The sequence below is a fragment of the Hyla sarda genome, chromosome 6 (genome assembly GCF_029499605.1).
Source record: "Hyla sarda isolate aHylSar1 chromosome 6, aHylSar1.hap1, whole genome shotgun sequence".
NCBI classification, from domain to species: Eukaryota; Metazoa; Chordata; class Amphibia; order Anura; family Hylidae; genus Hyla; species Hyla sarda.
Window position 1 is genome coordinate 109,701,374 of NC_079194.1, and position 21,519 is coordinate 109,722,892.

Sequence of the window (21,519 nt, forward strand, 5' to 3'; positions counted from 1 at the left end):
GGCTCTGGCAGTGCTCTTCCTGCTCCTCCTTGCACAAAGGCAGAGGTAGTGGTCCTGTTGCTGGGTTGTTGCCCTCCTACGGCCTCCTCCATGTCTCCTGATGTACTGGCCTGTCTCCTGTTAGCGTCTCCATGCTCTGGACACTACGCTGACACACACAGAAAACCTTGCCACAGCTAGCATTGATGTGCCATACTGGATGAGCTGCACTATATGAGCCACTTTTGTAGGTTGTACACTCCGTCTCATGCTACCACTAGAGTGAAAGCACCGCAAGCATTCGAAAGTGACCAAAACATCAGCCAGGAAGCATAGGAACTGAGAAGTGGTCTGTGGTCACCACCTGCAGAATCACTCCTTTACTGGGGTGTCTTGCTAATTGCCTATAATTTCCACCTGTTGTCTGTTCCATTTGCACAACAGCATGTGTAATTGATTGTCAATCAGTGTTGCTTCCTGAGTGGACAGTGTGATTTCACAGAAGTGTGATTGACTTGGAGTTACATTGTGTTGTTTAAGTGTTCCCTTTGTTTTTTTTGGGCAGTGTATATATAGCAGTCCAAGATTCTAACCTGTAGAAATATGCCTACAGCACTGCGGTAGTATTGAAAAACCGATCCCTGGGCTGAAGTGGTTCTTTGCTTATAGATAGTGGCGGTGCTCCGGCTATAAATGATATATATAGATAGTGGCGGTGCTCAGGCTATAAATGATATACAGCAGTGAAATTCATATGAAGAAAAGCCGGCCACTCACCACAGTCCATCTTCTGGCTTTTATTGCAGCATTTAATACTCACAAATACATAAAGGGAGAGGGAAGGAGCGGGGAGCACAAAGACAACAAGCTCAGTTTCACACTTAACAAGTGCTTCCTCCGGCCATGTTAAGTGCAAAATGGAGCTTGTTGCCTTTGTACCCCCCGCTCCTTCCCTCTCCCTTTATGTATTTGTGAGTATTATATGCTGCAATAAAAGCCAGAAGATGGACTATGGTGAGTGGCTGGTTTTTCTTTTCTTTGATATATATCAATCACACACACACACACACACACTATATATGGGAACAAGCCCTGTCATTTATTATCTTGTGACAATGCCCCATGTCAAAGAAGCAGGATGCATTACACAGACAGCAAACTATTAGTTCTTGAAATTGATTTGGTGGAAAAGAGTAAGTGACTAGGGCCAAATCATAATGCCTATACAGCTACATGAATCTCCAACATGGCAGGAGTACCCAGTATGCAGTGGTTAATATCTTCCAAACATGGTCCAAGACAGCATAACTGACAGACATGTAAAAGGGTCATGGGAACCCAAGGATTACTAATGCTCTTGGGGCTGTAAAGCTGTCGAATGATCAGAAGGCTGACGTTCACCCATGTTTTTGCTAAAAGTGCCTACAATGGGTATGTAAGTTCCTACAATGGGTATGTAGACATCAGAACTGGGCCAGTGAACAATGAAAACAGGTCACTCTGCCTGATAAATTACATTCGCTTTTACATCATGTGGACAGCTGGGGGCATCAATTACTTAGGAAAAAGATGGCCTGGGGGGGGGGGGGGGTCTATAGAATATGGTTTTATTGTTATGGCTGATCTTGTATATAACTGCTCTTCACTCTGGCCAGGAGATGAGGAGTATGAATTGAGGACTTGCCCTGTAATCTTCCCTAACTGGGTATATAAAATAGTGAAAATATACAGCTACCGGATTAAACTGTCGCCACTTATCACAGGTAGAAAAGACTTAAATAAGACCTGAAACATTCTTGTTTCCCCATACACATTAAATTCTAAGCAGATCCTTTTTTCATATTTTCTAATACAGAGTTTTCAGAACCCAGATAGGAAAACGCTGGAGGACACAAACTCCTATCCAATGTCTGGACTAGTCTGCATCCCCACTAGTTCCTAGAATGCCCTAAATGATCCCATTAACAACAACAGGGTCAGTTCTGGCATCACTCTCGCTCCAGTTTTCCTACTGCCAGTCTGCATAGACATTAAAATTCTAGGCACGGGAAATTGGGAGGGGTCCTCTAAATAAAATGTCTATGGCTAGCTTTACACATCACATGTTTCTCCAATGATTACTATTATCTCAACACCATGGATCTCCTCCTGTTGGCTGGAGTCAGTCATTCTTATCATCAAGCAGCTGTTGTGAGAAATCGATGTTCTTTGCAGTCTGTTCTGAAATCACAAAATGTCCTGCAGACTGTTTCAAAGAGGTTATATGAAAAAGTGTCCAATAAAGGGCAGATGGTCTCACCTCTGGTATCCTGAATGTCTGGGGATGCACTGTTTGCTCCGTTCTGCACCTCCACCCACCACGGTTTATACTTCAGCAAGTGTTGAATGGCGTCATCCTCAAAGAGATCGGCTCTAGAGGGGGAACAGTCCGAGAGTACATAACAGTCTATACATAATCATTACTGCTGACCTTAAATACATGCAGGACTACGCTTCTCATCATAGTGACGTGCATGGAAATATGTAGAAGAGTCCAGCACTTGAACCCCTCTTCCAACAGATAAAAAGTCCTTCAGTCATCCCCCCTATAAAAATGTGTATTCATTGGCCACTAAATATGGCTGCTATTACTATTTCATGTTAGTTGTTACTGAGAGTCTTAAAGGAACACCGCAGGCAAAAAAGCAATGAACTGCGTTATGCCTAGTGCAGTGTCTGCAGGGTAGGGAGGTGCATGACTTAGCGGAACACCAAAGAGACGCCTTATGTCAGTCTTAGCAAGTGCAAATGTGTCTAGTTATGTAATGATGCAATCCTTATGCCATTCAAATATTATACTGAGTCACAGAAGTTGACCCCAAAAGGTCCTAAACTCCGCTTACAGGCATATCCATCTAGTTTTGCAAAATTTGTAAATGCACAGGGAAGGGGATTGACAGAGACCATTATAAATTCTAGGAATACTTAGTAACATCCTTATGCTATAACCTAGCTTTCTCAGTCACATCAGTAGTCTCTAAGGATACTATCACTGACCCAGCTTTCCCCGGCTCATCAGCAGTCTTTGAACATACCATCACTAAGCTATAACCCAACTTTCCCCATCTTATCAGCAGTCTGAAACAGTGTCTCGATTTAGCTATAACCAAGGTTTACCTCAGTACCAATAAGTATATACAGGAAACCCCTGAGATACAGTGTATTTGATTATTAATCTAAAAAGCTCTCAAGGCTTCTTACATCATCCTACAAGATGAAAGACAAGTGCTCGGTGGGGATCTCAGCACCCAGACCCCGATCAAAACTTTTGACAGGAAGTTATGTACACTGCTTAAAAAATAAAGGGAACACTTAAACAACACAATGTAACGCCAAGTCAATCACACTTCTGTGAAATCACACTGTCCACTCAGGAAACACTGATTGACAATCAATTTCACATGCTGTTGTACAAATGGAACAGACAACAGGTGGAAATTATAGGCAATTAGCAAGACACCCCCAAAAAAGGAGTGGTTCTGCAGGTGGTGACCACAGACCACTTCCCAGTTTCTATGCTTCCTGGCTGATGTTTTGGTCACTTTTGAATGCTGGCGGTGCTTTCACTCTAGTGGTAGCATGGGAAAGAGTCTACAACCCACACAAGTGGCTCAAGTAGTTCAGCTCATCCAGGAGGGCACATCAATGCGAGCAGTGGCAAGAAGGTTTGCTATGTCTGTCAGCGTAGTGTTCAGAACATGGAGGCGCTACCAGGAGACAGGCCAGTACATCTGGAGGAGGCCGTAGGAGGGCAACAACCCAGCAGCAGGATCGCTACCTCTGCCTTAGTGCAAGGAGGAGCAGGAGGAGCACTGCCAGAGCCGTGCAAAATGACCTCCAGCAGGCCACAAATGTGCATGTGTCCACTCAAACGGTCAGAAACAGCCCAACACCGTGCAGGACATTTGGCATTTGCCAGAGAACACCAAGATTGGTCAATTCCCCACGGACGACCTGTGTTCTTCACAGATTAAAGCAGGTTCACACTAAGCACCTGAGACAGAGTCTGGAGACACCGTGGAGAACGTTCTGCTGCCTGCAACATCCTCCAGCATGACCGGTTTGGCAGTGGGTCAGTAATGGTGTGCCATTTCTTGGGGGGGGGGGGGCGCACAGCCCTCCATGTGCTTGCCAGAGGTAGCCATACTGCCATTAGGTACAGAGATGAGATCTTCAGACCCCTTGTGAGATCATATGCTGGTGCGGTTGGCCCTGGGTTCCTCCTAATGCAAGACAATGCTAGACCTCATGTGGCTGGAGTGCGGTAGCAGTTGCTGCAAGAGGAAGGCATTGATGCTATGGACTGGCCTGCACGTTCCCCAGACCTTAATCCGATTGAGCACATCTGGGACATCATGTCTCGCTCCATCCACCAATGCCATGTTGCACCACTGACTGTCCAGGAGTTGGCAGATGCTTTAGTCCAGGTCTGGGAAGACATCCCTCAGGAAACCATCCGCCACCTTTTCAGGAGCATGCTCAGGAGTTGTAGGGAGGTCATGCCCAGGCATTGTAGGGAGGTCATGCGGGCACGTGGAGGCCGCACACACTGCTGAGCCTCATTGTGACTTGTTTTATGGACATTACATCAAAGTTGGATCAGCCTGTAGTGTGGTTTTCCACTTTGATTGTGAGTGTGACTCCATATCCAGACCTCCATGGGTTGATAAATTTGATTTACATTGATAATGTGTGTGATTTTGTTATCAGCACATTCAACTATGTAAAGACAAAAGTATTTCATACGATTAGTTTATTCATTCAGATTTAGGATGTGTTATCTTAGTGTTCCCTTTATTTTTTTGAGCAGTGTACTTGGAATGACTTGACAGTGTTTGCGTGGGTTTTCTCTGGGTACTCCCGTTTCCTTACAGACTTCAAAACATCCTGATAGGTGAATTTAGATTGTAAGCCCCAATAGGGACAGGGAGCGATTTGAGTGTAATTGGCAGTGGAATCTGTGTGCATTAAATAAAGAATTGATATAGAAATTCCAGACCATCCAGAATTTAGTAGCAGCATGGGCTGAAATCCAAGTAGCACGAAAGAGTTAAAAGCTAAATGCAAATGTGTGCATGGTGAAGCTTTCTGTAAAAGATGTCAAGCCCCTATTACTGCAATGAGTCCGCCAGCTCCATTACTGCTAGCACTTTTCCAGGTGGAGAACAGCATTAGTTAGAAGAGCCATCTGACACCAGGCCGTTCTCCCAAAAATCTCGCTGCAAATTGTTGCTCCAGACAACTGTAAAAATGACAGCACGTTCTGCAATGAAAGATCAGTCACAGAGCAAGAGAATTGATTCACCAGGGCTGGGATTGGGAGCAAATTAGGATAATTTGCTACATGGAGAATCAATACAGAAGAAATTCATGTCCATTTAAAAAATTTAAAGAAGGAAAAAAAAAATAAAAAAAAAATTAATCAGTGACAAAGGACTGCAAAAACAGCAAAACTGTAACCCACAGGCTGCCTCAAGTATTGCAGTATTTAACTGAATAAGTTTAAAGGGGTACTACTTTTTCCAAATCAACTGATGCCAGAAAGTTAAACAGATTTGTAAATTACTTCTATTAAAAAATAGTTGAGTTGTTCTTTTCTGTCTGACCACAGTGCTCTCTGTCCGTGTCAGGAACTGTCCAGAGCGGGAGATGTTTGCTATGGGGATTTGCTCCTTCTCTGGACAGTTCCTGACACGGACAGAGGTGTCAGTAGAGAGCACTGTGGTGCTGCATGCTATATTGCGGGGGGTCCCCAGCGGCGGGACCCCCGCAATCAGACATCTTATCCCCTATCCTTTGGATAGGGGATAAGATGTTTAAGGGTGAAGTACCCCTTTAAGCTGCAATACCAGACACAGCCCTTAGATAAGAGTGGAGCTTATCTTGGTGGGTGGGAAAAGAAAAAACTTTTGTTAACTACTGCTAAACTACTTAAACTTCAAAGTGTTCCTCCATCTTTAAAGGGAACCTGTCACATTGAAAATGCAGTCCAAGCTGCATAGATCACTGGAGCTTCAGGTAACAGGTTTCCTAATCTTGAGGTAGGAGGTTATAAAGCAGGAGGAGCTGAGCAGATTGATATATTATGTATATATATTAATCTATGGATGTGTTCCAGCACCAATGCTTGACTCAGAGTATTGCGCATTAGTGGCTGGACGGAGCGTTGTGGTGCCACCCCTATCTCTATTTATGCAAGAATGATATATAGTTCTTGCATATGTGATTTTATGTGATTTCCACCCCAATATTTATTTTTATCAGCATACAAAATTACTGTTGTCTCAGATTTTTCCCAGGTTGCAGTGTGGCCGAGACCTGACTCACTAGTCAGCTGATGACGGGGAGCCTGTCTGCTTCAATAGGTGGAGCGATCGTTTGGAGGGAGAGAGATCAATCTGCAACAGCTGTAGACACCCCGATTGAAAACCACACTGATTTGAATGGATGCAGCTCATTTATGTTTCAATGGGTGGGGTAGCTGATGTGTGGGAGGGAGGAAGATGGAATTGTGGGATTTGTAGTCAAAGAAAGAAAAAAGTCAAACCGGAAATACCAGTTCACAAACTGCTAGCCACAGTGTTATGGTAATCTCACAACATAGTCATTTAGCCCAAGACAAGCGCAGATCCTTCCTAAGCATGTCCATTACTGTCTGCCAGGTATGTATTAAAATCACCTTATGGTGGCTAACCCCTTTAAGAGTAGGGTCCCACTTGCCTTATTTTGCTGCATATTTTCTGCAGCTGATTTTGCTACCCATCGACTTTAATGGGTAAGAAAATATGCAGCAGCAAATGCGCAGCAAAATACAACACATATGACCCTACCCTAAAGGGATTTTGTCACAGAGCATGAAAACTGGTCGCCAAGGTCACATGCCACATTTGTAAATAATGAGACCCTTGGAGGACCAAACACACAAGTGGAGAAGAACTAGAGAAGCAATTTTGCTATTTTTGGTCCATATTTCTAAAGGTCCACTGGGAACCCCTTGCCAATACCCTGCAGGCAATGTCAGCAGATCAAGCTGCAATGAAAGGTTAAAGCCGTTGCAAACAGCTCCGGACTCTTATTGATGGCATCCACAGGGCAGCAGTGGGAGATTTGATGTTTTCTGCAGAGCCTCTCAGGTGGAGTAAATAAAAGGACTCTAATAATAACATTATAGAAGGGAGTTGCAAGTTGGGCAATTTTCCAGTAGAGTCCTAAAATGTCTCCAGTCAACAAGGTGGTGTGTTATTTTAAGGAAAGCAGAAATCCTATTTTTGCAATGTGCATGTGTCTCTAACAGTGGTGTCCAAACTGTGTCCCTCCAGCTGTTGCAAAACTATAAATCCCAGCATGCCCGGACAGCCATAGGCTGTCCGGGCATGCTGGGATTTGTAGTTTTGCAACAGCTGGAGGGCCACAGTTTGGACACCACTGCTCTAAAAGCACAGCAATAGGCCATGTTGTGTTTATGTCGGAGCAGAATTCCTTTAAAAACCTCCCCTACCCCTTCTAATAGATAAGCATCATTGCAATAAAAATAGAAAAACAAGCAGTCATAGGAGAGCAGCCAGTTGGCTCCGGCTGATAGATGAATGAATGAATGATGTCAGCTGCAACTGCAGAGAATTCCTCTGGTGTTCATCAAGAAGATTAGACTGAGCCAGGCAGGCTTGTGCGGGATTGCTGAGCTGGGCCCGAGCCCAATAAGTGATAGATGGACAGCGCTCCCTCCGAGGTGTTGGGATGTAGGCAGAGCTTAGTGTAACGCCATATGCAGGCTTTAGATGACAGAGCGGAGCACTGTAGCCATAGAGACGCTGGAGGACGGTGGAAGGATCGTACTAGGATCAGGGAGATAAAAGCTGGAAAAGACGGAAGGCAAGGCGAAGGACCCAGATGGAAACAACAACAGCGTACGCAATATACAGGAAGGACAAGTATTATTATTCACTGGCATATAAGAGAAGACAAGGAGGGGGTAAACGGAAGAGGTGGACAGAATGCTACAAGAACAAGAGAATAAATGTGGGACTATGCATGTGCACAAATGAATGAGCAAACAAGTGAATGACTGACTAAGTGAATGGAAAAATGAGAGAAAGCGAATGAATGACCTTCAGCGCATACACAAACAAGCAAATACTTAATGATTAGGCTGCATTCACATCACGATTTCCCCATCCGACTTGCGTACATGATTTTTATAGCTTAAAATCGTATGAAATTGTAGATAAAGTCGGATCCATTGACCTCCGTTAAAAAATCGGATCCATTAAACACATCCAATTTGATCCACATCCGATTTCACACGATTTATGTTCAGGTCTGAAATCGTGGTCAACCCCAATTTCAGACCCGAACAAAAATCGTGTGAAATCAAATGCGGATCAAATCGAATAAGTAAAATGGATCCAATTTTTTTTATTTATATACAATTTCATACGATTTTAAGCTACAAAATCGTTTACTCAAGTCGGATGGAGAAATCGTGATGTGAATGCAGCCTAACTGAGCTAATGAGTAAGTAAGTCAATGAATAAGAGACTGGATGAGAAAATAAGTAACCAACTTATATGTCCCAAAAATGAAGGAATGAGCAACACACCTGTCCTCAGGTTGTAGGTGGTATTGCAGCTCAGTTTCACTGAGGTAAAGGAGACCAAGTTGTAATACCACCTACAAACTGAAGACAGGTGTGGCGCTGTTTTTCTATTCCTGGATAACCCCTTTAATACTACATTAAGATCAATGCCAGTTCCTAGTGGAATAAGGTTACACAAGAAAAAGGAAGCAAATTTCTTCACGTTAGGAGGCAGACTTCAATATACGGATGTAGCAAACGTTACCTTTACATACCATTACATTAAACATGTCACGTGCCAAAACATACAGCAACAGTTTATTGTATTACTGTATGTAACATATAACTAAAAAATTGGGCATAAATGTAGAACCAAAGAAAAGGTTCAGTGTCCAACACCAATACTGAAAACCCTCATAAATGGACACCAAAACACATAGTAGAATAGATGACTTTGATATGATCATGATACTTTTCACTTTCTTCAAGCCATAACAGAAAACCATACATACAGGGAAGAAAAAAAGATGCCAGATATAGAGGATAAAATGCAGAGTTTGCCATAAAGTGATGTCAATCCATCTGGGGAATGTGCTGGCTCACAGACATTAAAAGGCACTTACAGGTAATGATCAGGGTCAAACTTGGCCTTTTCAGCTGCCAGGCGCCTCTGCGTGCGTTCTGAGGCCGGGGTGACGTCTGGATCTCTTAAGTCAATAACATCATTCAGTTCCTCCTGAAAGAGCAGAGTGCAGCGTGTCACCCAGGTGCCGAGCACAAAGGCTTCAAGGGATGAATGATAATGTACACAAACATGTACTCAGCGATAAAGAGGAGAAGACGAACCTCAGCTCCTGTGTGACCGTACAGTTCTGCTCGAAAGATTATAGACAATGCCGGACAAAAGCAGAATAACATATGTATCTTTATAGAAACATACCACTTATAGTAACAATCACTAATAAGCACCCAGTCTCCATAAAGAAGGGGTCATACAGGATGCTGCATCTGAACAATACCTTCTTTACCTGAGGACCCACCAGCGCTCACTTGATCCCCCAGAGATCAACTATTACCAATGGGCAAATGGGTGGTGTGTGAATTCTAGTCCTTACTCAGGTTTTGCAAACACCCATCACATTTACTTTAAGCAAAAAAAAAAAAAAAATCAATATACAGGGAAATTAGGGTTAAGTTGCAGCTAGTAGCACCCAATGTTCTTGTACTCCGAACTCAAGACCATCTCACCCACACCCAAGTGCCCTGTATATACAATTTCAATGCCCATAATCATACGGCCTTAAGGGTGGGGTCACACATAGCGCATACACTGCGTATTTGATGCATGCGTATTTCAGTTCTAGCTAAATCTATGAGTGTTTATTATTACTCCCATGGACTTTGCGAGCACAGACATACGCATGCATGCATCAAATACGCAGCATATATACTACGTGTGACCCTACCCTAAAAGGGCCAAATATGTGGATTTAAACAGGAGTAGGATTTAGCAAAATTGATTGCGGAGGCCTGTCCACTGGAACCCCCCACGATCTTCTGCTCAGCGCCCCCGCTCTGCCCAAGCATGGAGCACAAAGCAGTGGTTGAAACACCCTTCAATGCATCTCGGAGACACAAGTACAGTGCTTCGGCTCTCCCACAGATACACTTTCCTAAACTGGAATACTCTTATGACCTGTAATGAATATTTTACATCATGTGCATACTCAGGGATTATGAAGGGAGCCCAGAAGCTAAACTTGCTCCATTGCCGCTATTAGCAGCCAGCACTAACCATTAAAGGGGTATTCCAGGAAAAAAAATATTTTGAGAGATTGAAGAGAGGTCTTCAACCTGTGGACCTCCAGATGTTGCAAAACTACAACTCCCAGCATGCCCGGACAGCAATCGGTTGTCCGGGCATGCTGGGAGTTGTAGTTTTGAAACATCTGGAGGTCCGCAGGTTGAAGACCACTGCAGCCTTCGTCATCATCCAGACCCCCCTTTAGTTTTTTACTCACCTCCCCTCGGTGGGAAGGAAGGGTGAGCTGTTCCAGGCCATCTATGCTGCAGGGACCGTCTGGTGGGGAGGGTTAGTCGTTCCGGGCTGTCCATCTTCACCAGGAGGCCCTCTTCTCCGCTCCGGGCCCGTCCCCGGACTAGTGACGTTGCCTTGACGACGACGCACAGGACCGCCTGTCCCTGCGCATAAACGTCCCTGAGCGTCGTTGTCAAGACAACGTCACGCCAATGGCTGTCCAGGCATGCTGGGAGTTGTAGTTTTGCAACATCTGGAGGTCCACAGGTTTAAGACCACTGATGAGGGAATTGACAGGCGGTGAGGATGAAGGTGGGGGGGGGGGGATGATGACAGGGTGATAATGACAGGCGGTGATGATGAAGGGGGGGGGGGGGGGGAGATGATGACAGGGTGATAATGACAGGCGGTGATGATGAAGGGGGGGGGGGGGGGGGAGATGATGATGATAGGGTGATGATGACGGGGGTGTTAATGACGGGGGTCTGGATGATGACATGGGGGGGGGGGGGGGGAGATGATGTATTTCCCACCCTAGGCTTATAGTCGAGTCAATAACTTTTCTTGGGTTTTTGGGGTGAAATTACGGGCCTCGGCTTATATTCGGGTCGGCTTATACTCGAGTATATACGGTATTATGAAACTGCCTTTGGCTTCTCTACAACTTCCAGCTGCCACAAGCAGACCAAAAGGGGGCCCAGCTATGCCATAACCTGTGGATAGGTCAATTTCCGAACACTATGTAGAAACAGTACCAACTTCCACATCAAAATCTGCAAAGTGCACATTGTGAACAGGCCCTAAAGGAGAATTTTCAGTTTCAGTGTATAAACATTAACAATACCAATCTATTTTCAAGATCTCTTATTGCGGTCAGTGAATGTTGACATCTAGTAGACGAAAACACACCTAGTACTATTCACAGTTGAAACTTTGCTACAACTTTATCCAGTCTAAACAGATCTCTGTGAGCTTATAAGCCTGGACATCTTACCTGCACCAATACATTGTAGCAAACTATCAACCCAGAGATTTGTGCTGCTGATGTATTGTCTAAGCTCAATCCTCAAGCAGTGAGAAATAGGAGGTCTTTAAGAGTAAGGTCACACGTAGCATATTTGTTGAGGATTTTCCACACAAAATGTCACTGTTTACAGCAGCAGTAAAGTGGATGAGATTAAGAAAAACTCATATGCTGGAAAAAGATCCACACATAATCTGTGTGAAAATTGACCTGCAGTTCAGATTTCAATTTCGCAATTTGTCAATTTTGGTATTGTAATTGCTTACTGGGGATTTTTCCCACCGATTTCAATGGGGAGATAAAAAACTCCAAAAATCTAAAACAGTTTGGTGGATTTTGCTGTGGAATTGATGCAAATTCACACACTGTTTTGTGGCTGTACCCTAAACAATTTCAGCTTCTGGATGTAAACAAGAAGGTTGTCATTCACTGTTAGCAGAGATCCTGAAAATGACTGGAAACCGAGACAAAAATACAATAGAATGTTGGGGAACTTTTCATTTTGCGGTAAGATTTAAGTACATAAACAAAAATCTCCTCCATTGCTTCATTCTTTACCACGTTCTTAAGCTCTTAATGGCAGCAGTATCTCAAATATTATTTAGGGTACATTCACAGGTACAGGATCTGACGCAGATTTGAAGCTGTGTTTAGTCATTAATTTAGCACTGAAATCTGCAGCAGATCCTGTACCCTTAAAGAAGAAGTCTCATGCACGGCAGTACAGAAAAACGTATCCCCTATGGGGATAAGTTTTGGATCATGGGCGGGGGGGGTCCGAGCACTGTGGCCCCCCGCGATTGTCTATACGGAGCCCCTGCTCTCCTACAGAGTAGCGCATTGCGACCCCCTCCCGAAGTGGGGGCCGCCACGCCCCCTCCATATAGCTCTGTGGGACAGCCAATCGACAATCTTTGGCTCCCGGGCGGGGGTCGTGACGCGCCATTCTGTGGGAGTCGGGGTTCTGTACAGACGATCACGGGGGGAACCACACCGCTCGGACCCCTGCAATCTAAAACTTATCCCCAATACTGCAGATAGGTGATAAGTTTTTCTATACTGCCGGGCACGAGACTTGTCCTTTAAAAGGGAAAGAGCAATACATGACTTAATATTCTGAAGCGCTGGAACTGATATCTCATACACTGAAGCAGAAACCTCTCCAAGAGGCAGAAGTCTATGCCAAGAGATAGAAATCAGCAATTAAATAACAATTAATAAGACACAAATTGAGTTAGGTGTGGTAATAAAGACTAGGAGATAAAGATGGCATCACATCAATATCAGGCCCATTACTATTCATGCTGTATACACAAATCCCATACCTGGAGTCTCCCAAACACGCCGACACGCAAGTTACCAAAACCATAGCTGCACTGTGAGCTGAGAGCATCAATAGACGGCTCCTCAAAGGGGGTCTGATCAATCTGCCAATCAAACTCCTCTTCATCATCTTCAGCAGTCTCATGTGAAGAACCTCAAGGGAAAAAAATAAAATTATTTCAAAGTAAGAAAAGATTTGTTGTCATAAAGATCCAGCTAAAATTGTTCCTCATTTTAAAAGGATTTAGCCAAGTTAGATTCTCAAAACACTGTAAAATTTTGTTTTTGAACGTGGTTCCTATACCCAGAGAGCAAGGCCACTTCTAGCGAACTCCGCTAACATGTCAAACACCCAGAAGGCTGCTGCCTAATAGACCGGACAATTGGAAAGGAGAATGGCAGCTTTGTGGTCAAAAGGTAATAGTTGGGTTGAAGGAGTTATGCCAAGTTATCACTCATCCATAGGACAGAGGATAACCAGCTGTTCAATGGGGTCTAACTGCTGGGACCCCTACCAATCCCATTAACAGATGACAATCTATGCCCCGAATAAAGAGAGCAACAACATTCATGAGTGGCTAATGTGCCATTCATTCTCTATGGGGCTTCAGAACAGTGCTGGACATGCTCTTTTACCCAATCGGACATCAGTTGTGCAGAGAACCAACTGCACCGCAGGCATTTAGATTGCTGTCCGATCTGCAGTAAGTCTATCATCCACCTATTAACTAAAATGGGACCCATGCATGATTCTCGCTTGCCATCGGACACTAACTCAACCTCCCACATTGCAGCTGTGTCTCTTCAAGCTCGGTATCAGCTTGGATAGGAGAATGTGCCTCAACAGCCTCTTTAATGTCTGCCTCACTACTTGACTAGGATACTGGAAAAGTTCATGCATAGTTTCTGGTGGGCACTCTCATTAAAACTAATTTTTCCTATTGCACTCCTTATGGTAAATAAAAATAATTTCTAATATACTTTGTTTAAAAACAAATTAAGTTTTCCATATTTTGTGTTTAAAAAAGCTGCCACTAGGTGTCTCCCTACTTGTCCAGAGCACATTTCCTGCCCATCTGATGCACAGACTTTGGACTCCTGCTGGCCTGGCAGAAGTCCAAACACAGGAAATGCAGTCTGGAGTGCTGAGGGGTGTGTGCAGCCTTAGCCAATCATAGCTCCTCTCAGATTTAACTGCCATATGCAGTTGACTGCAGTGTGAGGAAGTTCTCCCCAGTATGGCTTCAGATGATGTCATGCCTGCTTGGCAACGCCCATTCCCAGTCTGTGAATCTGAACCTATGGCTGAGCAGAAAATACAGAGCAATATCAAGGTAGAGAACTAAAAAAAAAAAATAAAGGCAGGGGGTGGTTTATCATAATGGGGGGCAGTGAACTGGGAGGATTATAACACTTAGCAAGTTAATGAGAAGTACTCTTTAAAGGTAGTGGAAGGGTTAACCATTTTGCAGCCAGTGAGTTTTGGATATATTGCACCTCTGGTAGTAAGAACTATTTTCACACATACAGGGGGAAGATTTATCAAAACCTGTGCAGAGAAAGTGTTGACCAGTTGCCGATAGCAACCAAATTGTTTCTTTTATTTTTAAAAAGGCCTCTAAAATTAAAAGAATCGATCTGATTGGTTGCTATAGGCAATTGGTCAACTTTTCCTCTACATAGTCATTGATAAATCTCCCCCATAGCACATACATAAACAAATTACAAAAGAAAACAAAAAAATAAAAGTGAAATACCCATAGATTTTTCTGAAAGTAGACAACTGGCACATTATTGGAATGTACCTCAGTACTACACACACACACACACACACACACACACACACACGCGCACACACACGCGCACACACACACGCACACACACACGCACACACACACACACGCACACACACGCACACACACGCACACGCACACACACGCACACACACGCACACGCACACACACACACACGCACACACACGCACACACACGCACACACACGCACACACACACACACACACGCACACAATTTTGCACTGAAAAGTAATTTTTCATAAAAACCTCCAGGTAATAAAATATATAACAGGTTTATACCACTCATCCCAATGTCTATATGCAGAGGTCACCATGAAATCACCGCAACCAGAGACCAAAATCCTGCTTCTAAAAGGGCCGCCTGGGCAAATCAAATGTTTGGGTGTGTCCACATCATGATTCTACCTTTTGTGGAGTCTGCAACCGGTCAGAATTGGAGGCTGGCATATACAAGCAAGGACAGGCACAGGCCCCATTGACTGTCAAACTAGTGACTAAGTTTGGCTCGTTTCCTGAACATATAACTATTTGTACCCAGACCCCTTTATGTGCAGCAGATCACACTTTTGAGGGTTGAGTATAAACACACAAACATTTGGGAAATTATCTGAACATTCAAGCAACTGAAGTCAACTAGGCCCATGCCTGTCCATGCTTGTATACAGTCATGGCTGTAAATGTTGGCACCCCTGAAATTTTTCAAGAAAATGAAGTACCGTATTTATCGGCGTATAACACGCACCCCCTTTTTAATAGGGAAATTTAAGTTAAAAAAAATACATATAAGATAAATGAAAGACTAAATGCCATATCATCCCTCTAACTTTGATTTTGCCTGAACTTCAGTTTGGTCCCCCCTTCCAGTGCCACATAATTCCTCCCCTTTTATCAGCCCGTGTGCCACATTTACACCCACCCCCCCCTTACCCTCTCATCATTCCCCACTGTCTTATCATTCCCCCACCCCCCTCTCACCATGCCCCCCTCTCACCATGCCCCCTTCTCACCATGCCCCCTCTCACCATGCCCCCCTCTCACCATGCCCCCCTCTCACCATGCCCCCCTCTCACCATGCCCCCCTCTCACCATGCCCCCCTCTCACCATGCCCCCTCTCACCATGCCCCCTTCTCACCATGCCCCCTCTCACCATGCCCCCTCTCACCATGCCCCCTCTCACCATGCCCCTTTCTCATCATGCCCCCTTCTCACCATGCCCCCCTCACATCATGCCCCCTTTTCATCATCCCCTTTCCCTCCGTTTTTGATATATACATTTTTCCCATCTTCCTTACTTAGCCGCGCTCGGCAGGCCAGGTCCGGTGTCTGGTCTTGCGGGCTGCGGTCAGTGAAGCTGGATGAGTGACGTACTCTGCCGGCTGCACAGCATCAGGGACGTCACTCATCATTCGCTGCATCCGCCGCTGGTCAGTGTGGTCGCCGCTGGCAGCCTAACCGCAGCCACCTTAGAATAGTCACAGCGGCAGCAGCATTGAATGAGGGACGTCCCTGATCTTGTGCAGCGGAGCTAGCAGTGGACATCACTCATCCGGCTTCACTGACCGCAGCCGACACCGGACCTGGCCTGCCGAGCGCGGCTAGGTAACGAAGATTAAAAAAAAACAATACAATAAAAAGCAGAGGGGAAAAGAAGGAAAATGTAAAAAAAAACAAAGGGGGAACCGCGTGCTGGTCACTGATTTAAAGTGGCCACGGCCAGGCTGCTAATCCTTAACAAGCAGCCGCTGCTGCGGCCACTTTAAATCAGAGACAAAAAGATTTATCGGCGTATAACACGCAGGCAGACTTTTTGCCTTGAATTTAAGTTTTAAAAGTGCGTGTTATACGCCGATAAATACGGTATTTCTCACAGAAAAGGATTGCAGTAACACATGTTTTGCTACACACGTTTATTCCCTTTGTGTATATTGGAACTAAACCAAAAAAGGAGGGGGGGGGGGGAAGCAAATTGGACATAATGTCACACCAAACTGCAAAAATGGTCTGGACAAAATTATTGGCACCCTTTCAAAATTGTGAAAAATTAAGGTTGTTTCAAGCATGTGATGCTACTTTAAACTCAAACTCACAAAAAAATCACACCTGAAAGCAGATAAAAAAGAAGAGAAGTTCACAGTCTGGGTGTGCCACACTAAGCATGGACAACAGAAAGAGGAGAAGAGAACTGTCTGAGGACTTGAGAACCAAAATTATGGAAAAATATCAACAATCTCAAGGTTACAAGTCCATCTCCAGAGATCTAGATTTGCCTTTGTCCACAGTGCACAACATTATCAAGAAGTTTGCAACCCATGGCACTGTAGCTAATCTCCCTGGGTGTGAATGGAAAAGGAAAATTGATAAAAGGTGTCAACGCAGGATAGTCCGGATGGTGGATAAGCAGCCCCAAACAAGTTCCAAAGATATTCAAGCTGTCCTGCAGGCTCAGGGAGCATCAGTGTCAGTGCAAAATATCTGTCCACATTTAAATGAAATGGAACGCTATGACAGGAGACCCAGGAGGACCGCACTGCTGACAGACATAAAAAAGCAAGACTAAATTTTGCCCAAATTAATTTGAGTAAGCCAAAATCCTTCTGGGAAAACATCTTGTGGACAGATGAGACCAAGATAGAGCTTTTTGGTACAGCACATCATACTGTACCATACAGGTACTGTTTACCGAAAACTGAATGATGCCTACAAAGAAAAGAACACAGTACCTTCAGTGAAATATGGTGGAGGTTCAATGATGTTTTGGGGTTGTTTTGCTGCCTCTGGCACTGGGTGCCTTGAATGTGTACAGGGCATCATGAAATCTGGGGATTACCAACGGATTTTAGGTCGCACTGTACAGCCCAGCATCAGAAAGCTGGGTTTTCCAGCAGGACAATGACCCCAAACATACGTAAAAAAAAAGAACCCAGAAATGGATGGCAACAAAGCGCTGGAGAGTTCTGAAGTGGCCAGCAATGAGTCCAGATCTAAATCCCATTGAACACCTGTGGAGAGATCTTAAAATTGCTGTTGGGAAAAGGCACCTTCCAATAAGAGAGACCTGGAGCAGTTTGCAAAGGAAAAGTGGTCCAACATTCCGTCTGAGAGGTGTAAGAAGCTTATTGATGGTTATAGGAAGCAACTAATTTCAGTAATTTTTTTCCAAAGGGTGTGCAACCAAATATTAAGTTAAGGGTGCCAGTAATTTTGTCCAGACCATTTTTGGAGTTTGGTGTGACATTATGTCCAATTTTCTTTTTTTCCTCCCTTTTTTGGTTTAGTTCCAATATACACAAAGGGAATAAACATAGCAAAACATGTGTTACTGCAATCCTTTTGTGAGAAATACTTAATTTTCTTGAAAAATTTCAGGGGTGCCAACATTTACGGCCATGACTGTACATCAGCATTATATTATGACATGTTGTATATGTGCCTCAGAAGGCAAAATGTTGGTAATCCCACCCATGCATTTTATTTTCCCACACCATCCTGATGTGAACATGGCCAATGCATCCAGGCTTGGACTGGGTATATATTAATATATATATATATATTAATATATATATATATATATATATATATATATATATATATATATATTATATATATATACACACACACACCCACACACACGGCTCAAGTCCTGCAGGAACTCATGGGAACAGAGTTCCTGCACTTTTTTCACTGCAGGAACCCTGTTGCCATTATCAAGAGTCCTGCAGGACCAGTCTTTGATTGGAAATCTTGGGTGAGTTCCCACACTTTTTCTTCCAGGACTTGACCCCTATATGTATATATTTATTCCCCACTGCATCCATCCACAGAGCCTAGTCCTAGCTAAGCACCACTTCCTGATTTTGTTTCTGTACACAGGAAGAGCCTACTAAGCCAGTCACTGGTCATAGCAGTGTCCTGTCTCAGCCAGGAAATAAAACAAAACCCAAAAAAGTTTTCACCTTATAAGCAAGATCTTTTTATCCAGAGTTGCAATGTTTAATCTCATTTAGAATATTCTCCGGCAGTTTCGGCTCATTTTGCGCCCCTCCTCCAACCGCCCCCTCATCTTGTTACAAGACCTCAAACCTTAATCCTTAGCGTGTAGTTGTAGGTGAAGTGGCCTTTCGGTATTTTTATTACCCAAGACCGTAGGAGAATGCATAAACTTTTATATTCTCCCCGTAGTGGGTTTCTCCTTAGTGGGGGACACCCTTGATCAGCTCTGGTTTTGATTAGGAGGCATTTTAGCAAATTTGTATTGAGTGTTTAGATACGATGTAATCCAACAGATGAGGTACCCAGTTCATAAGAGCGGACTCGAAAATGATGATGCAGTTGCAGATATCACAGCCAGTCCTGAAACAAGGGAGAGAGGCTAAAGTAACTGCTTAAGTCCGAGCCACTCTGCACTCACCACCGCACCACGTGCACTGGCAGGCGGGCGCGTGAATGGACTGGCCAGCTATGGCAGATTTCCGGCATTTGCAAGTCCCGGCCCTTTTCATCGTGCATGTGCCACTCCCCCTATGCCTCCTCATTAACCCTCTATGAGCCACTGAGCTCACAGCCAAGGGGAGCAGCATCCCAACCCGCAGTGGCCGACAGCCGCAGCCTGCCAGTCCGCATCCTCCCTTCACCTCAGCCACACCACCCTGCAGCAAGGCATCAGTCGCTCCATGACACAGGTTTGGTTCCAGCCATCCCAGCGCCGGGTAACCCAGAATCCACATCACATTCAGCAGGGCAGCGGTGGAGGGAGGGAGGAGAGGGAGCATGGAGCGACAGCTACAAAGTCATGCTGTCAGGGCGTTCCCTGATGAACTGGCTCAAAAAAGTCTCCTCATGACGGTAGGAGAAGACAAGGAGATCAAGAGAAATATCCTTAAATGGATTATAGTTAAAATTGACAGGAGAAACATGTACTCCCAATTTTTTATTCTACTTTTGCAAGAAAGAAAAAAAGACTGCAATACCCCTCCTCCACCACTTTGTGGCACTGTTGCAATCACCGCAGGAAAGAGAATGCCCACTGGTGATGATTACCAACTATTATCCAGTCATGCAGTGGGATTGTCTATTCCTGCACTACCCCTAAATAAAGCACAGAGCTGAATCAGGCAAGCTTACCAAGCTATGCTTATTCTTGGTAACTTGCTATACTTTATTTTGCTCTGTGGAAACTGCAAATGAACAACTATAAGACTTTCCCAGAAGTGGAATCTACTTCCCCTGGTTAAACATTTCAATTAATATGTTGCTTTAGCCAACACTCATCCTTCTATTACTCTATTGGAGTACAACAGTGTGTATTTCCCTAGGGATTAATGCCAGTTTGCAGTTAATAGCTGTCTCCAACCTTAGGTATCCCTAGGGCCAGATACCAGCGCAAAGACAGCCTGTGACTCCGGAGAAGCAAGTCAAGCAGCATTACTATGCTTTGTGCACCTGAATTACTCCTTTGGGATAAGGTTCCCCCTCAGGGAACATCATACGAGCTCTCTGGACAGAAAACTGCAGCGCACCAGGTTTCTCAGAGACCAAATATCGATCGCTGGACATTAATTTTATTTTTACTTTTTTAAATCTGGAAAACAAACTGCAAAAGTATGAAAAGTAGATATGACCCTGGGGGCTTCCCAAGTCCCACTGAGATGATCTGCAAAGTGCCGCTTGAATAGCGCACAAAAAAAAAAAAAAAAAACGTTCTAAATCTGCCCATCTTTGGTCTGAATCGCACAAATACTCATCAGCTATTTCTATTGTTTTGTGCTCGGAAGATGCCGATTATGGCCTAGAAGGATACTTCTAAGCCCCCCATTACACGTTGGTTTAACCTAGTTAATAAATATGTTCCGATGTACAGGTTGTTGTATATTAGCCGTAAATGCCCTAAGTTTGACAAAATTTGGATGCCCTGGCTCCTTATAGGGGAGTCGGTTGTCCTGACGGAGCGTACGAGTTCTCCTGGGTAAGAGGATTGTCCCTATCTTGCAGGGAAGGTGGGGATCATCCGGGAAGAGGGAGTGCTTGAGTGTGTGTGTTGTCTGTGTTTTGTGTCAGCTGGGGGTGGATCTCCCAGTACCTGCTGTAATGGTGATGTGCTGTGGGTCATTTACTCCTTTTTCCAGGGGTGGTTGGGGCTTTGTCTCCAGCTGTATGTTATTTTACCTATGTATTGTGTTGTTAATTTGAAAAAACTATAACTAAAACCTTTAAAAAAAAAAAAAACTCATCAGCTCTGCCTGCCTCGCTCAGAGCAGGAAATCCAAGCATCACCTGAAGCACCAGCCAGCTGCTGTTACATGCAGCAAATTTGCAGACCCATCTATTTGTGGAAAATTTGGGCTCCTATTACCACAGTGGTTTCCAAACAGTGTGCCTCCAGCTGTATCAAAACTTCATTTTTTTTTTTATTATAATATTTTTTTAAGGGAATCTGTCATCAGTGTCACCCGCAACTAACCTGTTGGTACAGGCTGGTAGTGAGGGTGACACAGATTATAATGATATTTACCTAGCCCTGATGTGTGGCTCCGTTCGCCCGTTCTCCACCTTATTCGAGTGGCAGGCTTGGTGCACAGTCTGCACTTAAAGGGGGTATATCAACTGGCTCCAGAAAGTTAAACAGATTTGTAAATAACTTCTATTTAAAAAAATCTTATTCCTTTCAGTACTTATGAGCTGCTGAAGTTGAGTTGTTCTTTTCGGTCTAAGTGCTCTCTGATGACACCT

The 21,519-nt window shown here is 44.2% G+C and overlaps 1 protein-coding gene across 4 annotated transcripts in view; it reads right to left on the reverse strand.

Annotated features, from left to right (window-relative positions):
* Window positions 1–21,519, reverse strand: part of SHQ1 (SHQ1, H/ACA ribonucleoprotein assembly factor) — a 96,175-nt gene that overhangs the window by 59,034 nt on the left and 15,622 nt on the right. For all 4 annotated transcript variants that reach the window (XM_056524632.1, XM_056524633.1, XM_056524634.1 and 1 more), the window contains exons 5-7: window positions 12,981–13,132; window positions 9,217–9,329; window positions 2,279–2,391 (exon numbers count right to left, since the gene is read on the reverse strand). In XM_056524632.1, the coding sequence (XP_056380607.1) occupies window positions 2,279–2,391; window positions 9,217–9,329; window positions 12,981–13,132 (378 nt within the window). The remainder of the gene's footprint in view (window positions 1–2,278; window positions 2,392–9,216; window positions 9,330–12,980; window positions 13,133–21,519) is intronic.